Genomic DNA, 18,724 nt, shown 5'->3' with positions numbered 1-18,724 from the left:
GAAAAGATTCTAAGATGTTCTCAGAATACTCCTTACCCCCAAGACCACTATGAGCAATAGGAAGCAGACAGTCAGAGCAACCCAATTCCTTCATTAACTCACTCCTAAGCCCTCTCTGGGTCTCTGTGATAGCTCTGGGGCCAGAGGCATCCAGTCTCAAACCACATGGCCTGGATAGCCTGGGACCTGCCTCCAAAGGCCAGGCCCTGACCCCAATTCTCAGACAAAGCCACTGTCCCTCTAATGCTCTTGTGGGTGAGCAGCATGGTGTCAAAGCTTATTCTCAAGTATATGTACAGACAGGAAGCAGACGTAAGTCCAAAAAGCTACTTATAATTTATATTCTAAAACTGAATGGGGCTTCTTGCTTCCTTCAAGACCTATGAGAGTGTGTGTGTATGTGTATATATGCTATTTTTGTTTTGTCTACCCCATTAGAAAGTGACCTCTGTATTTCCAAAAACAGTTGTTGGCACATAGTTAGCAATAAATGTCTGCTGACTGTCTTTTCCTTTCCTTCTGCCTTTCTTCCAGAAGGCTACAATGCAAGGGAAAGGAAGAGGGGTGTCAAAGGGCAAAGATAATCTAACCAACCCCTGAATAATTGAAAACTGAGAGCAGTGAAGGCCATCCCCAGCTCTCCTCCTACAAAGCTACCTACAGGCCCTTCCCTTGCTAACACCCAACCCAATCCTAGTTATCTCATCTTTCTGGCTTCTGATTCTACACACAAAAAAGAGGATGATATTCTATTAACCCGGCTAATAGAACTCAAAGGTCTGAAGACAGAATGTGGTGTTTGACTTGGAGCTTCCCTAACACCTCCTTGGTGCATTCCTTTAGGGTCAAATAGAAATTAGTCCCAAAGAAATTCCTGGTGAGGACACCATCATGGACAGCACTGTGTTCTCTCTCTCTTTGTGTTGTCTCTCCAAATACTGTGTTCCATCTGGACCCAGATTCCATCTGGATTCTCCCAGCTCTGATGCTCCTAAGAAGGTAAAGCTTAAAAGGAAGTTAGAGATCATCTAATCTAGTTTCCTTATATTAAAGGGTAGAAATGGAGACCGTAAAAAGTCACTGAAGATAAAATTGAAAACAAAACTAGGAGTTGAGTAGTTGTTTTGTTGCTGTTTTAAGACTAATGGGGAAAAAGAAAGAAAAAAGAAAATTTAAGACAAATTTGAATAAAAAAATACAAATTACCTCCCCCTCAAAAAAAAAAAAAAAAAAAAAAAAAAAAGACTGAGAAGGAATTGAGTAATAATTACTACTATTAAGCATAGTAAAAAAGTAACTGAAAAGAAGTAAGGATTTTCCAGGAAGGAGAAACCAATTAGGTGGGTCAATAGCTTCAGGCCACAGAGTTCTAAGCCTCCCAGGCCAACTGAATATTCTACTTTTGGGGTTTCTCCAATGGAGTCAACTTGAGGAGACTTGCAACTGGCTCTGTCTGGAACTGGTTCTGGCCCCTAACAGGAAGTGTACAAGAAGCTTCCTGGGCAAGTCTGATGGTTACATTTAGCATCAAGGTCTCCTAGCTGCTGGCACTGAGTCTTTACTGCCCAGATTACTCAGCTGGGGAGTAGCCAACCTCACTGTCCCGCTTTCCAGGGCCTAGGGCCTGCCTGCCTGGCTCTGCCCCCCATCTTGCTCTGACCTCTATGGATGATCCTTGCCTCTGAAGCCTTCTCTTGATTTGAAGCCTCCAGTCCCCACTTGACCACCAAGTTCTTTCTATGGACTCATCAGTCTTGGTTCTCACTCCTGCCTGGACTGTCTCATGCCTTAGCTTCCTACCCTTGAGTACTCAAGTGACCACCTCCTGCCTCTAATTTCCCCAGTCTGGAGGATAAACAGCATTACACACACCAAGGCAGGTTATTGGGTTAGTTCCGTCCTTCTCCCACCCCTTCCCAGGCAGGGGACACCAGGCCATGCACGGGGCCTGCGCTAGACCCCACACTGAACACACGACTCCCCTCGCACACCCAGGTTATCATGGGAGGCCACACATTTGTTTTTATGAGCCCGGAAGGCCTTCACACAATGCAATTCTTGATATACTGGTACCTGCTCTTCTTTCTCCGAAGCCTGGAGAACAGTTTAGTTTTCTTTCTGTGGGGGACCGGATGCAAATGGCTTTTATTATAGAAGGGAAAAATAAAAGTCATCTGTCTCCCTTTTCCCCCACACCTAGTGTAACTCCAAGATAGAGCGTTATATACTTCTACACCAAACCAGGCAAAGCTCTCCCCTTCAATGAGCAGGAACACAGGGCCTAGCAAGAATCCTCTGCCTTCACCAGATTCTCTTTACAGCCCCACCAGGATGAGCCTGGGTTCAGCAATGCAATTTTTGTCGCTATTCCTCAGGCTGTAAAGGGACAGGTGACTGTGTCCACCTAATGGGAACTGGGACCCAGTGTGGGGAAGTGACATAATCAAAGTCATACAGGAAGCCTACATCACAGATGGCCTCCTAACTTCCAAGCCACAATTTTCTAACAAGGAAAAAAGGATAATTTAATACATAACCAAAATGTTTGGGGTTTTTCTCTCTTGTAAAGTAAAGATGGTAGTAACTTTGAGGGATAAAGAGGAGGAAGGATGGTTAGAGTACATTTGTATGATGTGGTTGAAGGATGAATCTGTTCCTTAAATCTGCCGGACTAGAAAAGCTGTCAGGCAAATGTTTTTTAATCTCACCAACTTCATTTTCCAATGTACTCTCATCAAAGTTGGGCTGCATGTGCATCTTTCTCATACCCAAAAAGACATACTATACCTCATCCCCACTGGGATGAAATATCTTAATACTTAGTAATAAATATTTGTAAAAATGAAGTGAGGAAAGGGGGAGTGGGAAGCAGATAAGCAATGTAAGAATAATGCTAAAATCTCATACTTACATAATTTTGAACTAATTACCCTGGGAGATAGGTAGTTCATACTCCTGCTACCTCCCATTTTAAAGATGAAGAAATGGAGGCAGAAAGATTCTAAATGATATGCCAAAGTTCACAAAACTAGCACATAAAAAAGGTGGGACTGAAACTCAGAATTTTTGACACCTGGGACCAGTGCCTTTCCTATCACAGTATATTGTCTTTCAGAAAACATAGGATTCACACTAGAGCTAAGAGCCACAGGGCACTGATTCAATCTGGAGCACAGCAAGGTTGCCTCCTTCTTTCCTGAAATTGTCTCCAGTCTAGCTTTTCCGATTCAGGAAATTATTTCCCTGGAGGCTGTTAAACCTCATTTCTTCTCTCTTCAGAAAAAAAAAAAAAAAAAGAACTTCTCCTCTAAGAAATGAGAGCTGTTTAACACAAACCATTCCCCAGCTTACCCCGCTTGTTCCTTCCATGCTACTCACATGACTACAAGGGGATGGGAGGGGGTTGTATGGCAGAGATGGATGCTATAGTTGTCTCCCTTTGTCACAATTTCAGCTCAAAACCAGAGCCATAAGACCTATGGGCTTTATCCTATCATCGGTGCATACATATGCTTTCTCTCTCTCTGTCTCTCTCTTTCTCCCTCTCTCTGTGTCTCTCTATCTTTCTCTGTGTGTGTGTATGTGTGTATCTCTCTCTTTCTCTCTTGCTGTCTGTCTCTGTCTCTCTGTCTCTGTCTCTCTCTCTCTCTCTCTCGCTGTGTGTCTCTCTCTGTCTCTCTCTTTCTCTCTTGTGGTGTGTCTCTCTCTGTCTCCCTCTCTGTCTTTCTGTGTGTGGTGTGTGTATGTGTGTGTCTCTGTCTCTCTCTCTCTCTCTGTCTCTCTCTCTCTTTCTCTCTCTCTCTCTCTCTCTCTGTGTATGTGTGTGTGTCTCTCTTTCTCTCAATTTCTCTCTCCATCTCTCTCTGTCTGTGTTTCTCTGACTCTGTCTCTGTGAGTGTGTGTGTGTATGTCTCTCTCTCTCTCTCTCTCTCTCACACACACACACACACACACACACACATGAATTTATACATGCTTTTATGATTCCTAAAAATGAAACTCCAAGCAAAGTTCTTGTTCCTACAGATCCCCAGACAAAGGGAAATTCGCCAAGTTTCCTCTTTTCCCCCTAATCCTGTCACAAGAAACATTTAGGAAAAAAAATCTAGATTCTCCAATTCCCATTGGGTTGTACATGATTTATAAGAACAGGATTAAAGCATGGGGGGGGGGGGGGAGCATCAGCTCCATGATTGGGCTGAAAGCAAGACTAATGCAGCTAGAATTCACTGGCACAACAGCGAGGGAACAGACTTGGCAAACATTCCTGCTCAGCTGGCTTGGAATTGTACCAATAATAGCAATAACCTCACAACTGTAGGGTGCCTTTTATTTCCCAAAGCACTTTGACTTCCATTTTCTCATCTGGGTCCCACTGCAACCTGTGAGGCAGGGAGTAAAAGATTTAACAGAGAGGGGGAAAAAAAATCAAAGGAATGGTCACTTGGCTGAATTGTCAGCTAGGAAGTGATGAAGCCAGGTCTCCTGACTCTGACTGAAGAATTCTCACTCACAGATGTGATGGGACTTGCACTGACTCTCAGTTTACTGTATCAAGATGCAAGGAGTAGGAAGAAGCGTAGGGGGGTAAGAGTCATCTAGCTTTAGACTTGATTCCTTGGATGTGCTAAGCCTAGAATCAGCTTTATAGGACTTAAGGAATAGGGGTTCTATATCTTTTTTGTATCCCCCTCTGGGAATTTGGCTTACCCTTCTCAGAAAAATATCTTTAAATGCATAAAATAAAATATATAGGATTATAAAGAAAATCAATTATGTGAACTACAGCTATCAGAAAAAAAATTTTTTTTTTAATTCATGCACTCCAAATTAAGAGCTGTTTAATTTGCAGATGAGAAAAATAATTTGCACAAAATTGATATAACTATTTTGTGCCAAGGCCAATACTAGTAAGAACTCAGGTCTCATGATTTCCAGCTCATTGTTCTTTGCATTTCTCCAAACCTTTCTACTGTCTACTCATTTGCAGGAAAAAAGGAGGGGATTTATACTAAAATTCTCACTTCCAGCCCCCAATTTCCCACTGGCCTGATAATAAGGATATAGCTAAGTCTAATCTCCCTATACACAAATGCACATACCTCCATACCCCTGCTGCCTCAGCACCAGCAAGCCTGCTCTTTCTTCAATAAATATCCACAGCTAACCAAGTCTTCTCTCAGCAAGGAAAACAAGCCCCCCACTCTCCCAGAGTACTGACCTTGGCTGGGCCTTGACAGTGAATGTGTTGCTGCCATGCTGCTTCTCCAGGCTCACCAACACATCATTCAGGTTTTGGTTCAGCTGTGGAGAGAAAGGGGATGGTGAATGGGATGGGTTTGGGAGTATCCAGGAGGAAAGAGACAATCTAGATAGAAGGCTTTGCAGGGATCAATGCTGAAAAATTACCCATGCATATGTTTTGTAAATAAAAAGGTTTAATAATAATAAAAAAGATACAATCCAGGTTTTGAGATTTCTTAGGAACCCACAGCTAAAGCCAAGGTCAGCCACCTGCAATGCCATCCTATATAGGACCTGTGTTTTCATACTAACTCACCCAGACTAGTGAGTCCCCTGAGCTCTCCAACTTTACACTCCCAGAATTCAGAATAATGGTCTTCAACATCTCCCCACACACAGCATAACACAGCATAACCCAACATAACATGAAATGTAGTAACACTAAAAACATTGCAATAACATAAATATGAAAAGGAGGGATGATTTTATTCAGGGTACAGAGCTCCTTCCATGAACACAGAAAGCCCTCAATCCATGATACTTTGTAAAGACTGAAGGGGACAGAATGGAACGGAGTTCTCCCACCTGTCCTGTAGAGCCTGATCTGGTATGAATTAACCCAGCTCTAGCTGTTACCAGTCCAAACATGTTCATTTAGGACAGGTACATGTCATATGTGGTCAAGGCAAGGACACAGGCAAGAGGGCAATTTTTCCCTACTTCCTCTCCCTCTCTGACCTCCTGACTGGCAGCCAATCCTATACCACAACTAGGGGCAGAATAAAGTGCTGGGCAAGAGATTTTCCCTCTGTCTACTTTCCAGGATTGTTATAAAAGTTATAAAGTCTCTTTTTTACCAATTTGTAGACAGAAGGGGGTGGAAACAGAAGAGATTCTCCAATGGAGCACAAGGAGTAAACAAAACTGAACCATCCCCAGTATTCACAAGGATCGAAGCGGGGAATGGGAACAGAGGATCATGGGCTTCTAGTCCAACCCCCTCACTTCACAAATGAGATGCTGAGGTCCAGATTTACTGACTCACCTAAGGTTACAGAGGTAGTAAGCCCCAGAATTTAAGACATCTCACTTCAGAATTTAGTTTTCCCTGTTCTGTGCTGTTGTTTAGTTATCTCCAGTCCTGCCTGATTGTTCATGACCCCATTTGGGGTTTTCTCGACTGAGATATTGGAGCAGTTTTCCATTTTCTTCTCCAGCTTATTTTACAGATAAGGAAACTGAGGCAAGCAGGGTCAAGTGACTTGCTAATAAGTGCCTGAGGTCAGATTTAAAGTAAGGAAGATGAATTTTCCTGACCTTAGTCCTGGAATTCTATTCACTACATCATCAAGCTACTGGATAATGTCCCATAATGCGTCGTACCTCAGAGGTTCCTGGAGTAGGGTAGGGTGACAAGGATACAAAAAGAAAGGGGCTTACTTACCTTGCTCATCTCCTTGTGGAAGTTCTCCTCCAGGCCAGCAATGCTCTGGAATGTGTTGACATAGAAACCAACACGGCTGAAATGAAAGGAAAGGAGAGATAGTCAGATGAAGGAAATCCCCTAGAAATGGCTCAGGGTAGGTCCATAGTACAAACCCCTCAACACAATTTCTACTCTCTGCCTAATAACCCAACTAAAGGACAAATGATTAAAGAAGCTGCTTCTTTTAGTACAATGTATGGCTTCAACTTCTCTGGACCTCTGTTTCCCTTTTTGAGGAATAAAAACAAAGAAAAAATTTCTTTTACCTATCACTACTTCTTGTATATATCTATCTCTGGGTATGTTGGGAGAAAGAAAGTAAAGGATTATTGACTAGACATTGACCTTGGGAAGAATACTCCAATTGTGTTTGGAACTGTAAGATTTCTAGATAAATTTATTTTCCTGTCATAAAGCCAAATGCCTATTTGTCCCTTTTCACAGAACAAGGGTGGGGACTAAATTTCCCCAACAGACACTTCCCAATAGTGGGGAGTCCATATTCTTTCCATCATAATAGGAATTTCCAACTTCGGACCCACTCACCTATTCCACAGAGATGGTAATTCTTCCTGCAAGTCAACATTCATCTCCTCAAATACCTTCTGAGCTTTGATGAGCTCCTCCTCAGCCTGGACACAGAGAGGACATGTTAATTTCTTAATCTGACTGATGATCCCCTCACAATTCCCAATATCCCAGATCCTAGGGCTCTCCCCCAACCACTTTAATCTTTCCATTCAAAACCAGAATTGGTAATTGGTCTGAGGCCTAAATCTGATCCAATGACCCTCACTCAATATTCACCATTTTTGGTCTAATAGTTCATCAAATTTACTCTCCCTGCCTTCTTCCTCCCCTCTCCCCTCTTCCCTAGACGACCTTGATGTGGTCCCCCAAACTACATCCACCCTCTGGGCATAGACAAAATGGGAGCTCAGAGTTAACATTATTCATTCTAGGCTTTCAAGAATCATAAAATCTGGAAAGTTGGAAGAGACCTCAAAAATTAATCCCATACCAATATCACAAATCAATATATTTTCACCACTTTTTGGAAGTTCCTTTCTTAGGGGATGAAAACTTTCATTCCAATTCAGAGTTAAGACTTAGAATGTCAATCCCCCAGGGAGAAGAAACCCAAAAACCAATTCCTACAAAGATGTAAATGATAAATAAGAACTATGAATGCTATTAGCACAGTAGATGAAAGGAAAACGAGTCAGAATCCCACCTCAGAGTGTTGTTGTGAGGATCAAATGAGATAACAAACTAAAACACTTTGAAAAATCTATATAAATACTAGTGTCATGACTGTAAGATCTAGTTTGGTTGGAGGAAAGGCACTATGATAGTCAGGTATTCACTACATCTTATATTGAATTCTACTGTAGAAGTTTCCATGATCCTAAATATCCACAGGGTCAGAAGCCTGAGGTTACAGAGGTAAACAAATTAGTTTAGATTACACTAAAGAAAAGGAGTCTATAGTATTCACACATAAAACCATCCCCTGATCCCTTGGCAAATCTGCCAAGTTAATTGGAGAGAAGGAAGCCTTCATCTAGTCTTTTACTCTCTTCTTCCCTTCATCTAAGCAAACATAAATCTTACAAAGAACATTTCATACATACCAGAGAGAGTGGGGAAAGGGCCCAAAAATCATTGGATCTAGACTCAGGAAGCCTTGGGTATAAGTCTTGCCTCTTATTTGGATGATCACCTGAAGACAATTAACTTCTCTAAATCTAGTACAACTCCCTAAGTTACAGATTGAGATCTGCATTGGGGAAGGACATTTCCAAAGTGACAAGATCACTGATGCTTAATGGACTGATTATTTACATACATATATATATATATATATATATATATATATATATATTTGTGCTGATTTTCAAGTTATATTAGATATTAGATTATACTATCTATATTAGATTATAAGATCTGAGAGCAAGAACCAGGGTGCTTTTCAATATTTACATTCATCCACCACTATAACGCTATGTACCTCAGTTTACAGAAGTAACCAGGTGGTACAATGGATAGTGCTAGGATGGTATCAGGAATACCTGAAGTTCTGGCCTCAGATTATCAGCTATATGGCCTTAGGCAAGATAAATCACCTCAACCTGCCTCAGTTTCCTCAACTGTACAAATTATAATTTGTAATATTTATAAAACCTCAAAGTGACATATAGATGCTAGTTCTTAGCTATTATTTCCATCCCAGCTCTGATACTAGATGATCTGCAAAAAGTTATTTAACTAAAGACTCAGTTTCTTTATCTGTAAAATGAGAAGGCTGGACAAATCTCTAGGACCTCCTCCAATTCTGAATCCTATAATCCTGTGGTCCAAGCATCCTTTTCAATCACTGTTAATGCTTCCAGGGGTATTAGCAGTTTCAACCTTGTCTGAGTGTCGAATGAAAGATTCTGACCCTAGCCATACTTTTTCTTCCATCTAGGTATATTAGTTAATAGGGGAGAAATACTGGCCATACCAGGACTCTGGAAAGCCCCATTCTCAGCCCCACCCCATGCAAGGTCCTTGAATATTGTTGGCCAATGAGGCCTCAGAAATAACAGTGAAAATGAAATGAAGGCACAGGGAAGGGCCTTGGGAAGAGAACCCTATAGGATCATGCTTAAGATCTATGAAAGGACCTGGAAGGGCCATCAAAAGATCTTCTGATTCAGTCCCCGACTTCAGACATTAAATACAATCTACCCAAGAGGTGGCTGAGACCCAGAAAGGTTAAGAATTTTGTCCAAGGTCACAGAGAAATGGCAGGGACAGGGAGGCAAAAGATACCAGAATTTCCATCTTTTGCTTCAAGATTCAGTGTGATTTCTACCACACTACCCTGCCTTTTCATATTATCTCTAGTTATTATCATGTTCCCCACAGCCAAGTTTAGAGACCCCAAAGAAAAACTATGGCTACAAAACTATGCCTGAATTCCAATAGATTTGGGATGGAAAGTGCCATCTGTATCCAGAGAGGAAAACTATGGAGACTGAATGTGGATCAAAACAGTGTTTTCACTTTGTTGTTGTTGTTGTTTGTTTGCTTGGTTTTTTTTTTTAAATCTTTGTTTTCCCCTTTTGATCTGATTTTTCTTGTGCAGCATGACAAATGTGGAAATATGTTTAGTAGAATTGCACATGTTTAGCTTATATTGGATTTCTTGCTGTCTTAGAGGGCGGGAAGGAGAGAGAAAAAATTGGAACACGAGGTTTTGCAAAGATGAATGTTGAAAACTATCTTTTTAAAAAATGCTACAAAAATTTTAAAAAAATAATACTTTAATTTTTAAAAATTATTTAAATGTATTTTTAAAACATTAATTTAAAAAATAAATTATTTTTAAATTTTTTAAAATAAAATACTACTAAAAATAATAAAATGTTTAAATTTTTAAGAAATAAAAACTGGTCAGCCTTCAAGAAGCTGCTTTCAAAACAGAGAGCCTGAAATTCAAGAGTTTATTATAATGAGAGACAGTGGATTGTTGGTTAAGGGAGACCTTGTTTAGAGTAGTGGTTTCCATTACTTAACTATGTTACCCTAAACGAAGTTACTTAAGACTTCTAAGCCTCAGTTTCCTCACCTGTAAAATGAATATAACACTGTAATTATTTACCTCAAAGTTTGTTGTGAGGAAAGCTTTTTGTAAAGACATTAAGTGCTATGAAAATGAATTTTTTTAATTTTTAAAATATTCTCCTACCATTAAAAAAAAAAAAAAAAAAAGGCACTTTATTTGGCAAAGGGAAGTGCCCAGAGTAGAGTCAGAAGGGCTGTGATTTGTCAGAGGCAAGCCTCTATGTAAGGACTCATCTGATTCCCTTTCTCTACGAAGTACATCTGATATTCTATCTCCATGACTCCAAGACTCCATGACTTGAGATTTCTAGTCTAAACTTTAGTCTAAGCTTCCTTCCTGTTACCCCATCTTTGGAACCCTCCATTTCTCTTTCCTCATTCCTCTGTTTAATTATTAAAGCCCTCCATAATCTAGCTATTTCCTATTATTCCAGTCTTCTTATACCTTATACTGCTCCATGTATTCTATGATCCAATATCAGTGGACTCCTAGCTGTTTTTCTCATAGGATGTTCCACCTCCTGACTCCAAGTAGGTTCACTGGCTTTCAAGGATTGGTTTTTTTGTTGTTGTTGTTGTTTTTAGTTTGAAGATTTTTGTTGGGTTTTTATCTTTGTTTTTGCCTTTCTGTATATCCCCCCACTCTTAGTATAGTATCTGGTACATTGCAAGTATTTAATGAGTGATCTACGACAATTCCAAAAGACTCATGATGCTATCCATATCCAGAGAAAGAACTGATGGTATCTCAACACACATTGAAGTACACTATTTTCACTTTCTTTATATTTTATGTTTTTTTCCTTTTTGCAAATTGTTATTTCTTTCACAATATGACCAATATGGAAATAGATTTTACATGATTGTATGTGTATAATCTATATCAAAGTGCTTACCACTTCAGGGAGGAAGGAAAATAATTGGAACTCAAATTTTTATTAAAAATCTATGCTAATATATTTTAACATATTTAACATGTATTGGACTACCTGCCTTCTTGGGGAAGGGATGGAGAGAAGGAAGAGATTAATCTGGAACAGAAAGTTTGGCAAGCGTCAATATTGAAAAAACTATCTATGCATATGATTTATAAATAAAAGACTTTAATAATAATTTTAAAAGTCTATGTTAATGGCCCCAGGCACTTAATACTTTCTAGCTATGTTACCCTAAGCAAGTCACTTACTCCAATTGCCCCAACAAAAATAAAAAAAAAGATAGATAAGCAAATAAATAAATAAATAAAAGTCTGTATTAAAAATTGTCTTTACATGAATTGGAAAAATATAAAATGCTATTAAAAGTAAATAAGTAAAAAAATACTTTTTGACTCTGAGTCAATCAAACCTGATGTCAGCCAAGTATTCAAAATTGATGCAACAGCTGCAAAAGTTTCAAACACAGAGGGGAGCTACAAAAATTACATTCATTCCATCCTTGTGAGGAGGACAGAACCAGCAGGTAAGGGTGGCTAACAGATCCTAGATAGTGAAATATTATGAAGGTGGATGGGGAAGGCAGCTAAATCGGCCACTCAGATATCAGAATTATTCAATCTCAGACTTGCAAATGACTATAACAAAGAATATCAGAATTATTCAATCTCAGACTTGCAAATGACTATAACAAAGGATTCGGTCCCACTCCCAGGAATAGAAATCTGTTCTTCAGCATCCCTAAAGAAGGGAGTCTATTCCTGAGTACCTCAACCCATCATTCCAAGATGTCACTGTGAGTTATTGCCTGCCCGAGCTGATCCCCAGGCTACCCCTGACTCCACTTCAAAGACATTGTTCTGTACTATCACAGTGACTCACATAAAGGCTGAAGAATTTCTCAAATTCAAAAATGGCATTTTTGGGTTATTGTTCTCCCCTTCCCCCTCTCCCCCCCACCCAGTGACCTTTAGCCAACTATCCAAATAATGCAATCTCATTCTAGGATACTGGTTGCTCCAAAAGGAAACAGGCAACGCCCCCACCCCCAGCACCATTTTTCTCCCTTTCTCCCCAGTCCCCAAGTGTAGCAACTCAGCCCTTCCTCCTGTAAACAAACCAGGTGAGAGAATGAGTCACTCACTTCCTGGGGACAGGAGGGAAAGGCTATGAGCTCACAGGCTGGGGGTGACTCAGGGATCTGGCTTCTCTGAGTCATTACACAGTACTCTGCTGTGCCCCACCCAAGAAGAAAAGCCAGCCTTCCCACTTTCCTCTATCTGGCACACATGCTCAAGCGCTAGCTGGGAGGTAAATATGCCTCTCAACTCGTGATTCCTGGGAACCCAGCCCACACTGGCTCCTGCTTCCAGTACCCCAAAAGTCTGCGCGTGTCTTCTGGGGTCCCTGCTGCCCCCACCAAAGAGAAGGTCAGACCTTGACTGTGAGGGCCGGGTCAGCCTTAGAATTTCAGCACCTTCTAGACCAGGGAAGAGACGCTCCTTCCCACCCCTAAGATTCATCTATCCCTCATGGTCCAGCAGTTATGGACCGGCCAGGGTCCTTGTGAGGAAAGTGTGAAGTAGTATATAAATGCAGAGAAAGCCCCAAAGACCTGGATTTTAGTTCTATCCCTCAAAACAGACCGGCTATGGGACTCGAAACAAGTCACTTAACCTTTGAGAGCTTTAGGCTAATCTCTGAGACTCTCAATTATAGAGGAGGTACCAAACTGCACATCAGTGGAATCATAGGTTTAGCCCCTAATCCTATAAATGAGAATTATTATTATTATTATCTTTTCTCCTCCTTTTTTCCCTTAACCTTCTACTTTTTTCTGAACTCTCAGCATACTAGTTATCAATACCATTCATTTGGGCAACAGATCATCCCCTAACCACTCCTGAGTCTCCCTCCCAGAATACCGACCAGAGGGCCTTGCATTTCATTGCTCAGTAAATATCTGTTGAATGAATGAATCATGGGCATTCCCAGCAACGCGAAACAACAAGCTTCTCGGCCCTGTCTGGTGATCCCTTTTGAGAAATATTTCTCTAAGCTGGAACCCCTTCTGTCTGGAGGCCCTTTCTAACCAAGGGAAGAAGATGCCCTAGCGTTGGGCTGCCACAAACTTAACAGGCAATTCCTAATGATTGTGAGATCAGAGACATAGAAAGTAGGTTGCTAAAAAGGAAGCTGCCTGTCACCTTTGAAGAAAAGGGCCACCAAAGTAAGCATGAGGTCAGAGTCTCTACATCTGTAACCTGCACTAATACCCGGTGGATGCCAGCTGGATGGGGAGGGAATCTGAATTCAACAACCTTAAGAGTTTCCTCACAGGAAGTTAGATTTCCTCTGGATCAACCCAGGGGTCAGGCTGGAATTGCTCCATGGCTCTGAGTTGCTAGAATGTCTAATTTCAGGCAACCAGACACAAAAGGGTTAATTACAAAGGCCATCTAGACTGCACAGATTGGGGGTGGGAAATCTGCTCTGGTTAAATAAAAAACAGATCCAAATAGGGCAGCCAGTTTGGCAGGGAAGCATAACATCTGTAACAAGACATGAGTAGGTATGTGTGTCTATGTGTATAGGCAGTTTGGGGGAATTTTTACTGGGGTCACTCGTTCCTACCCTCAGCTCTGACCAACACTTTATGCCAGAAGTGAGCAGTAGGGTAAAACCAGCTCAAGGACCCCAGTCCAACCATACTCATTATGATAGCAGCAGTGAAAACAGGTCAGAGACACTCCTCCCCAGCCTCTCTACCCTAGGGACAGAGTAAGACCCGCCTCTTGGCGAGCTCTCCCCAAGAATCCCTCGCCACAGGTTACGCTGGGAAGGTCTGGCCATTAGCCAGATGCGTTTCAGGAAAAGTTAAAAAAAAAAAAAAAAAAAAATCTGGCCCTGTGTCAGCAGTAATTGTTTCTCCAGCCCCGAAGAATACTCTAGGAGTTTCTTGATTTGATTCAGGCAATGAGACTGTCCTCTCACCACTTCCCCTCCCTCATATTCCCAAATGACATGTATTGATGGAGTCATAGACAAAGAATGTTCTAAAAGGGACCACCTAAGCAAGTTACTGCCCGTTCCTGTCACTCTGTCATCCCCCTGCCTCCAGATGAAGCTGGTGACATCAGCGGAGAAAAGAGATGATGGACTGGTTACATTCTTCAACCTCTCTTCCCAAGGCTTAACTATCCAATTCTATTAGAGTTGTCTCCCACTTGTATTTAGAGCAGATCTGTGAAAATCAGCCCTGACTCTTGAGCCCCCAAATATATAAGAGCTCAGGCATTGAGACCCAATCAGTATTTCCAATAAGTATTCAATAATTTTTTTAAGAGAAGAATTAGGAAATCAGGCAGTAGCAGACTGAATGGGAAAACTAAACAGTGGATTAAATGAAAAATCTGACCTCTCCTTCTACTTTCTTTTCTCCTCTCTTCTTTTATTTTTCTATTCTACTCCCACCCAACCCATCCCCAGGCTGAGTTTTCCCTGAATGTTTATAACAAAACATAGCAACAACATCAGATCTATCATAAAACCGGGGATGTAGTAATCTGGAAAGAAATCTTTAAAGTGATGGTTGAGGCAACTTGTTAATGATGTCTCTTTGTTTCAAGGATTTTTTTTTTTAATGTTGAGGGGTAATTACCAAGAGACAGTTGGGGGTGGGAGGATGCGGTTATGGAAGGGGGACAGGGACTTGACTAGATAAACTTTTGCCAATATTCTGGAATTCAAAGGATTTTTGTACTCTGCTCATTTTTGCAAGCTTTTGGTTAGGCAGCTTATTCAAAGTATGGCCTTGCTCAGATCCTCCTTCTCTGGACAGCCTTCCAACACTATTTCAGACCAAACTGATCTTAATTTCTCTGAATTCCTATACACTTCCCCTCTAAACCACACACACAACTTCACAAGGATTGGTGCAAGATCTTGCACTATTCTCTACTTGTTTAGTTTTGATTAGCCTTATATCTGGAAAAAAAAAAAAATAAAATAAAAAAAAAAGCTCACTGGGGCAAAAACTTTAACTTCTCTTTCTCTATCCAGCCCCTTCTCCCCCACTCTAACCCCTCAACACTTAGCACAGGACTGCACACAAAGGTAGTATTCAATAAATGCTTATTTATTGTCCACCTGTCTGAGTAGATTCCCCAAACTGACTCAGGGTCCTTGAAACACTGACTCTTAACATTGGAAAGGACCTCTGGGGCAAGGAAGAATGAGATTTCAGGGAAAAGAAAGCAGAGCAAGAAACCACTCATAGAATCAGGATTTGCCAGGCTGAGTGGAGAGAAATAAGCAGGCTAAATATCTCAGTTTAGTATTCAGAGTAATTTTTTTAAAATAAGCCAAGGTTAGCAGGGGAGAACTGGGCTGAGAGTCAAGAAGTTTGGCTCCTGACTGACTGTGTGATATTGAGCAAGTTTATCTAACTTAACTTTGGGAGCTTCTTAGAAGAAGGAGACAGATGAAATCACAACCTCGGAGGGCGCAGGGAGAGGCAGAGAGGGCAAGAACTAGTGACGTGGGACCTCAGAGAAAAGGACAGGGGGAGGGCAGCCAGAAGGCAACTCAAGCAAGGTTAGGAAGCCATCACCTGATTTCGGAGCAGGTTAGTTTGAGCTACGAGATGAGCCTGTAGTTTCCCTTGGCACCACTGGGGAGCAGCTTTCTCAAGCAGCGAGACAGGCTGAGGGGTGAGGGTAGAATCAAGGGGAATGGAAGGCACGGGGATGGGGGGAGTGGGACATGGGGGAAGCAAGGTCAAGGCAAAAAAACAGGAGAGGGAAAAAAGGCGAGGGTGAGGGAGAGAGAAGAGACAGAAACACAGATTTTAGACACACAGATCCAAACACAATGCAGTTACAGACAGTGATCTCCACCGGGCCACCCCAAACCTCCAGCCAAACCGGCAGGAACCCCGCAGTTAGGGGAGTCCTCCAGCTGCCCAGCTTAGGGGATGATTAATTAAGACTTTGGCTTGGGGGGAGGGGGTTATGAAGAACTCCAGCTAGAGAAAGCCAATACAAGTGTGGTTAATGGTGGAGGAGAACTGGGGGGGGGGGGTCATTGGCAGTGAGGGGGGCTCAGTCCTGAATCTTCACCTGCAGCACCCCCCACACAAGAAAGCTACTACTGTGGACCTCCACAGGCCTGCCCAGGCCACAGGAGGGCTCAGTTCGAGTTCCATAAAGGGCAGTATCAAGTCACTAAGACAGAATTTCTCTCAGGACAGAGGGCAGGACACATGGGCCAGTTCCCAAATGAGAGTGAGGGGGGGGAGGGGGGAGTGACATCTGGCTCAATGAAACTGGAGCCTTGGGTCACTGTTCTTATTCAGGAAAGTCACTTCAGGAGGGATCAAGGGGACGGGGAACCAGGACTCAAGCTGGGCATTTTCCCAAAAAGGGAATGGGAGAAGATGCTGCCACAGAGAAGGGCAAGCCGCATGGGGGAGGAGGGGAGGGACAGAGCCCAGCCCAAGTTTACAATGTCCAAACTCCTCAGGGGCTGGGGCACTCAGATTCTCCCCCAGCTGTCACTCAGAAGCTGGAAGAGCTTGGGCAGGTCCTATCCTCTCACCTTTAAAATGGGAAATAAAACACCTGCTGCATCTACTGAATAGGCGTCTTCAAGAGCGGATGGGAAAACATTTTGGAAAAATTAAATGGATTTGGATTTCATACAGAAGGGAAGGCATCTTCTGAGGGGGTCAAATCAGCACCTCCCCTCACATCACAGGGCCCAGCAAAACTCGAGGCCAGGCTATAATTCTCTTCCGCTTGTTCCCCAAAAGAATATACCTCTCTCTCTAGATGACAGAAGGGGAAGAGGTCCTGGGCTTGCCGATTCGATACACACTGGTCACCCGCCCAGCCCCCACCCTCCCCACCCCCCAGCCCCAGCCTTTACCTTGGCTATTTTGGCTTCATCCTTCTTTTTGGCGGTCTGAAGAGACTCATAATGGTGGCGAGCACTATCATAGTCCACCAGCTTCCTCCCACGCTTAGCAATTCGAGACTGGAGGGAGCACAAAGTGAGAGAGAAGAAAAACTTAACAGGGAGTCACAGAAGAACTTTGCAGCCTCCGTAATCCCAGCCAGTTCCACAAGGGTTATTCTGTGGACAAGAAGTCCTCAGATCATTACCAAAAGCCCCTCGACCTTTCTCCTTCAGGTTCATACTCTATAAGGCTGACCAAGGTATTATCATTACCAGGATAGAGCAGGGAAAGAGCAATCATGTTCTCTCAGAAACAGGATTCACTTCGCTGCTGGAATATGCTTCTTTTCTGCCTACTTAAACCTACCCGTCTCTCAGGCTCTAGCACTGAATCCCTGTTTTTTCACTGGTCATATCCCATAAATCAGGGGTCCTCAAACTATTTAAATAGGGGATCAGTTCACTGTCCCTCAGACTGTTGGAGGGCCGGACTATAGTCAAAACAAAAACTTTGTTTTGTGGGCCTTTAAATAAAGAAACTTCATAGCCCTGGGTGAAGGGGATAAACGTCCTCAGCTGTCGCATCTGGCCCGTGGGCTGTAGTTTGAGCACCCCTGCTAAATGGAAGGTTCTCCCTCCTCCCTCCGGACCACTGACTTCCTTCCAGATCCAGCTCAGATTTTACCTTCTCTAAGAAGTCCTGCATCTACTCTTTGGGTTATCCCACCTCCATTTCTATGGGAGTCTCCTGGGACCTGGGTGAGTCTTGGCAAAGTGTCACTAGGGATAACCCTGGATTTGTCCAAGGGACTGATAACAGAGCACCACAGGTTTGTGTAAAAGTACAGGGTCATCGAGTTCTGTGATAAACTTCTGAGTCCTCCCCATTTTCCTCCCTGGGCTCCAGTGCTTACTAGTACCAAGAGACTTTGCAGCCAATGTCTCTAGGTCTGAGATATCAGGAGCTCAAGAGATCTCTCCAACATCATCTTCTTACACTACATATAGTTTCAATGTCCATAGTTATTTACATGTCTCCTTCCCACTCAGAATGTGAGCTCCTTAAAGACATAAATTATTTTTGCCTTTCTTTATATCAGCAGCACTTAGTACAGTCCTGGCACATACATGGTAGACATTGAACAAATGCTTGTTGACTGACTCAAACAACTCCCACTGCCTCGTGAAGACTCCTCTGATGACTAATTCACACATCTCACATCTTTGAACTAATTCCTGTTTCACTGAGTGCTTAACACCCAACTTAACACCTGGTGTGTGTATATGTGTATACATATATATGTGGGTGTCTATATATGTGTGCGTATTTGCATCTATGTATATGGAGAGGGAGAGGGAGAGAGAGGGAGAGGGAGAGAGAAAGAGACATAAACACAGCCTATCATTCTTATTTCATTTATCTGTCTGATTTGTTTCCCCAGCCTTCCCCATTAACTCCTTGAGGATGGGCTGCAGGTGTCCCTTGTCC

The 18,724-nt window shown here is 42.3% G+C and overlaps 1 protein-coding gene across 11 annotated transcripts in view; it reads right to left on the bottom strand.

Annotated features, from left to right (window-relative positions):
- The window catches only part of BIN1 (bridging integrator 1), a 128,997-nt gene that overhangs the window by 20,896 nt on the left and 89,377 nt on the right, over positions 1 to 18,724 (bottom strand). For 7 of the 11 annotated variants that reach the window (XM_031959875.1, XM_031959869.1, XM_031959873.1 and 4 more), the window contains exons 6-10: positions 17,206 to 17,313; positions 15,890 to 15,982; positions 7,277 to 7,362; positions 6,689 to 6,764; positions 5,222 to 5,304 (exon numbers count right to left, since the gene is read on the bottom strand). In XM_031959875.1, coding sequence (XP_031815735.1) covers positions 5,222 to 5,304; positions 6,689 to 6,764; positions 7,277 to 7,362; positions 15,890 to 15,982; positions 17,206 to 17,313 — 446 coding nt within the window. The remainder of the gene's footprint in view (positions 1 to 5,221; positions 5,305 to 6,688; positions 6,765 to 7,276; positions 7,363 to 15,889; positions 15,983 to 17,205; positions 17,314 to 18,724) is intronic. The other 4 variants (XM_031959871.1, XM_031959877.1, XM_031959879.1 and 1 more) reach the window with 1 other exon arrangement.

This window comes from Sarcophilus harrisii, chromosome 3 (genome assembly GCF_902635505.1).
Source record: "Sarcophilus harrisii chromosome 3, mSarHar1.11, whole genome shotgun sequence".
NCBI classification, from domain to species: Eukaryota; Metazoa; Chordata; class Mammalia; order Dasyuromorphia; family Dasyuridae; genus Sarcophilus; species Sarcophilus harrisii.
This window is presented reverse-complemented; position numbering and strand designations above follow the sequence as displayed.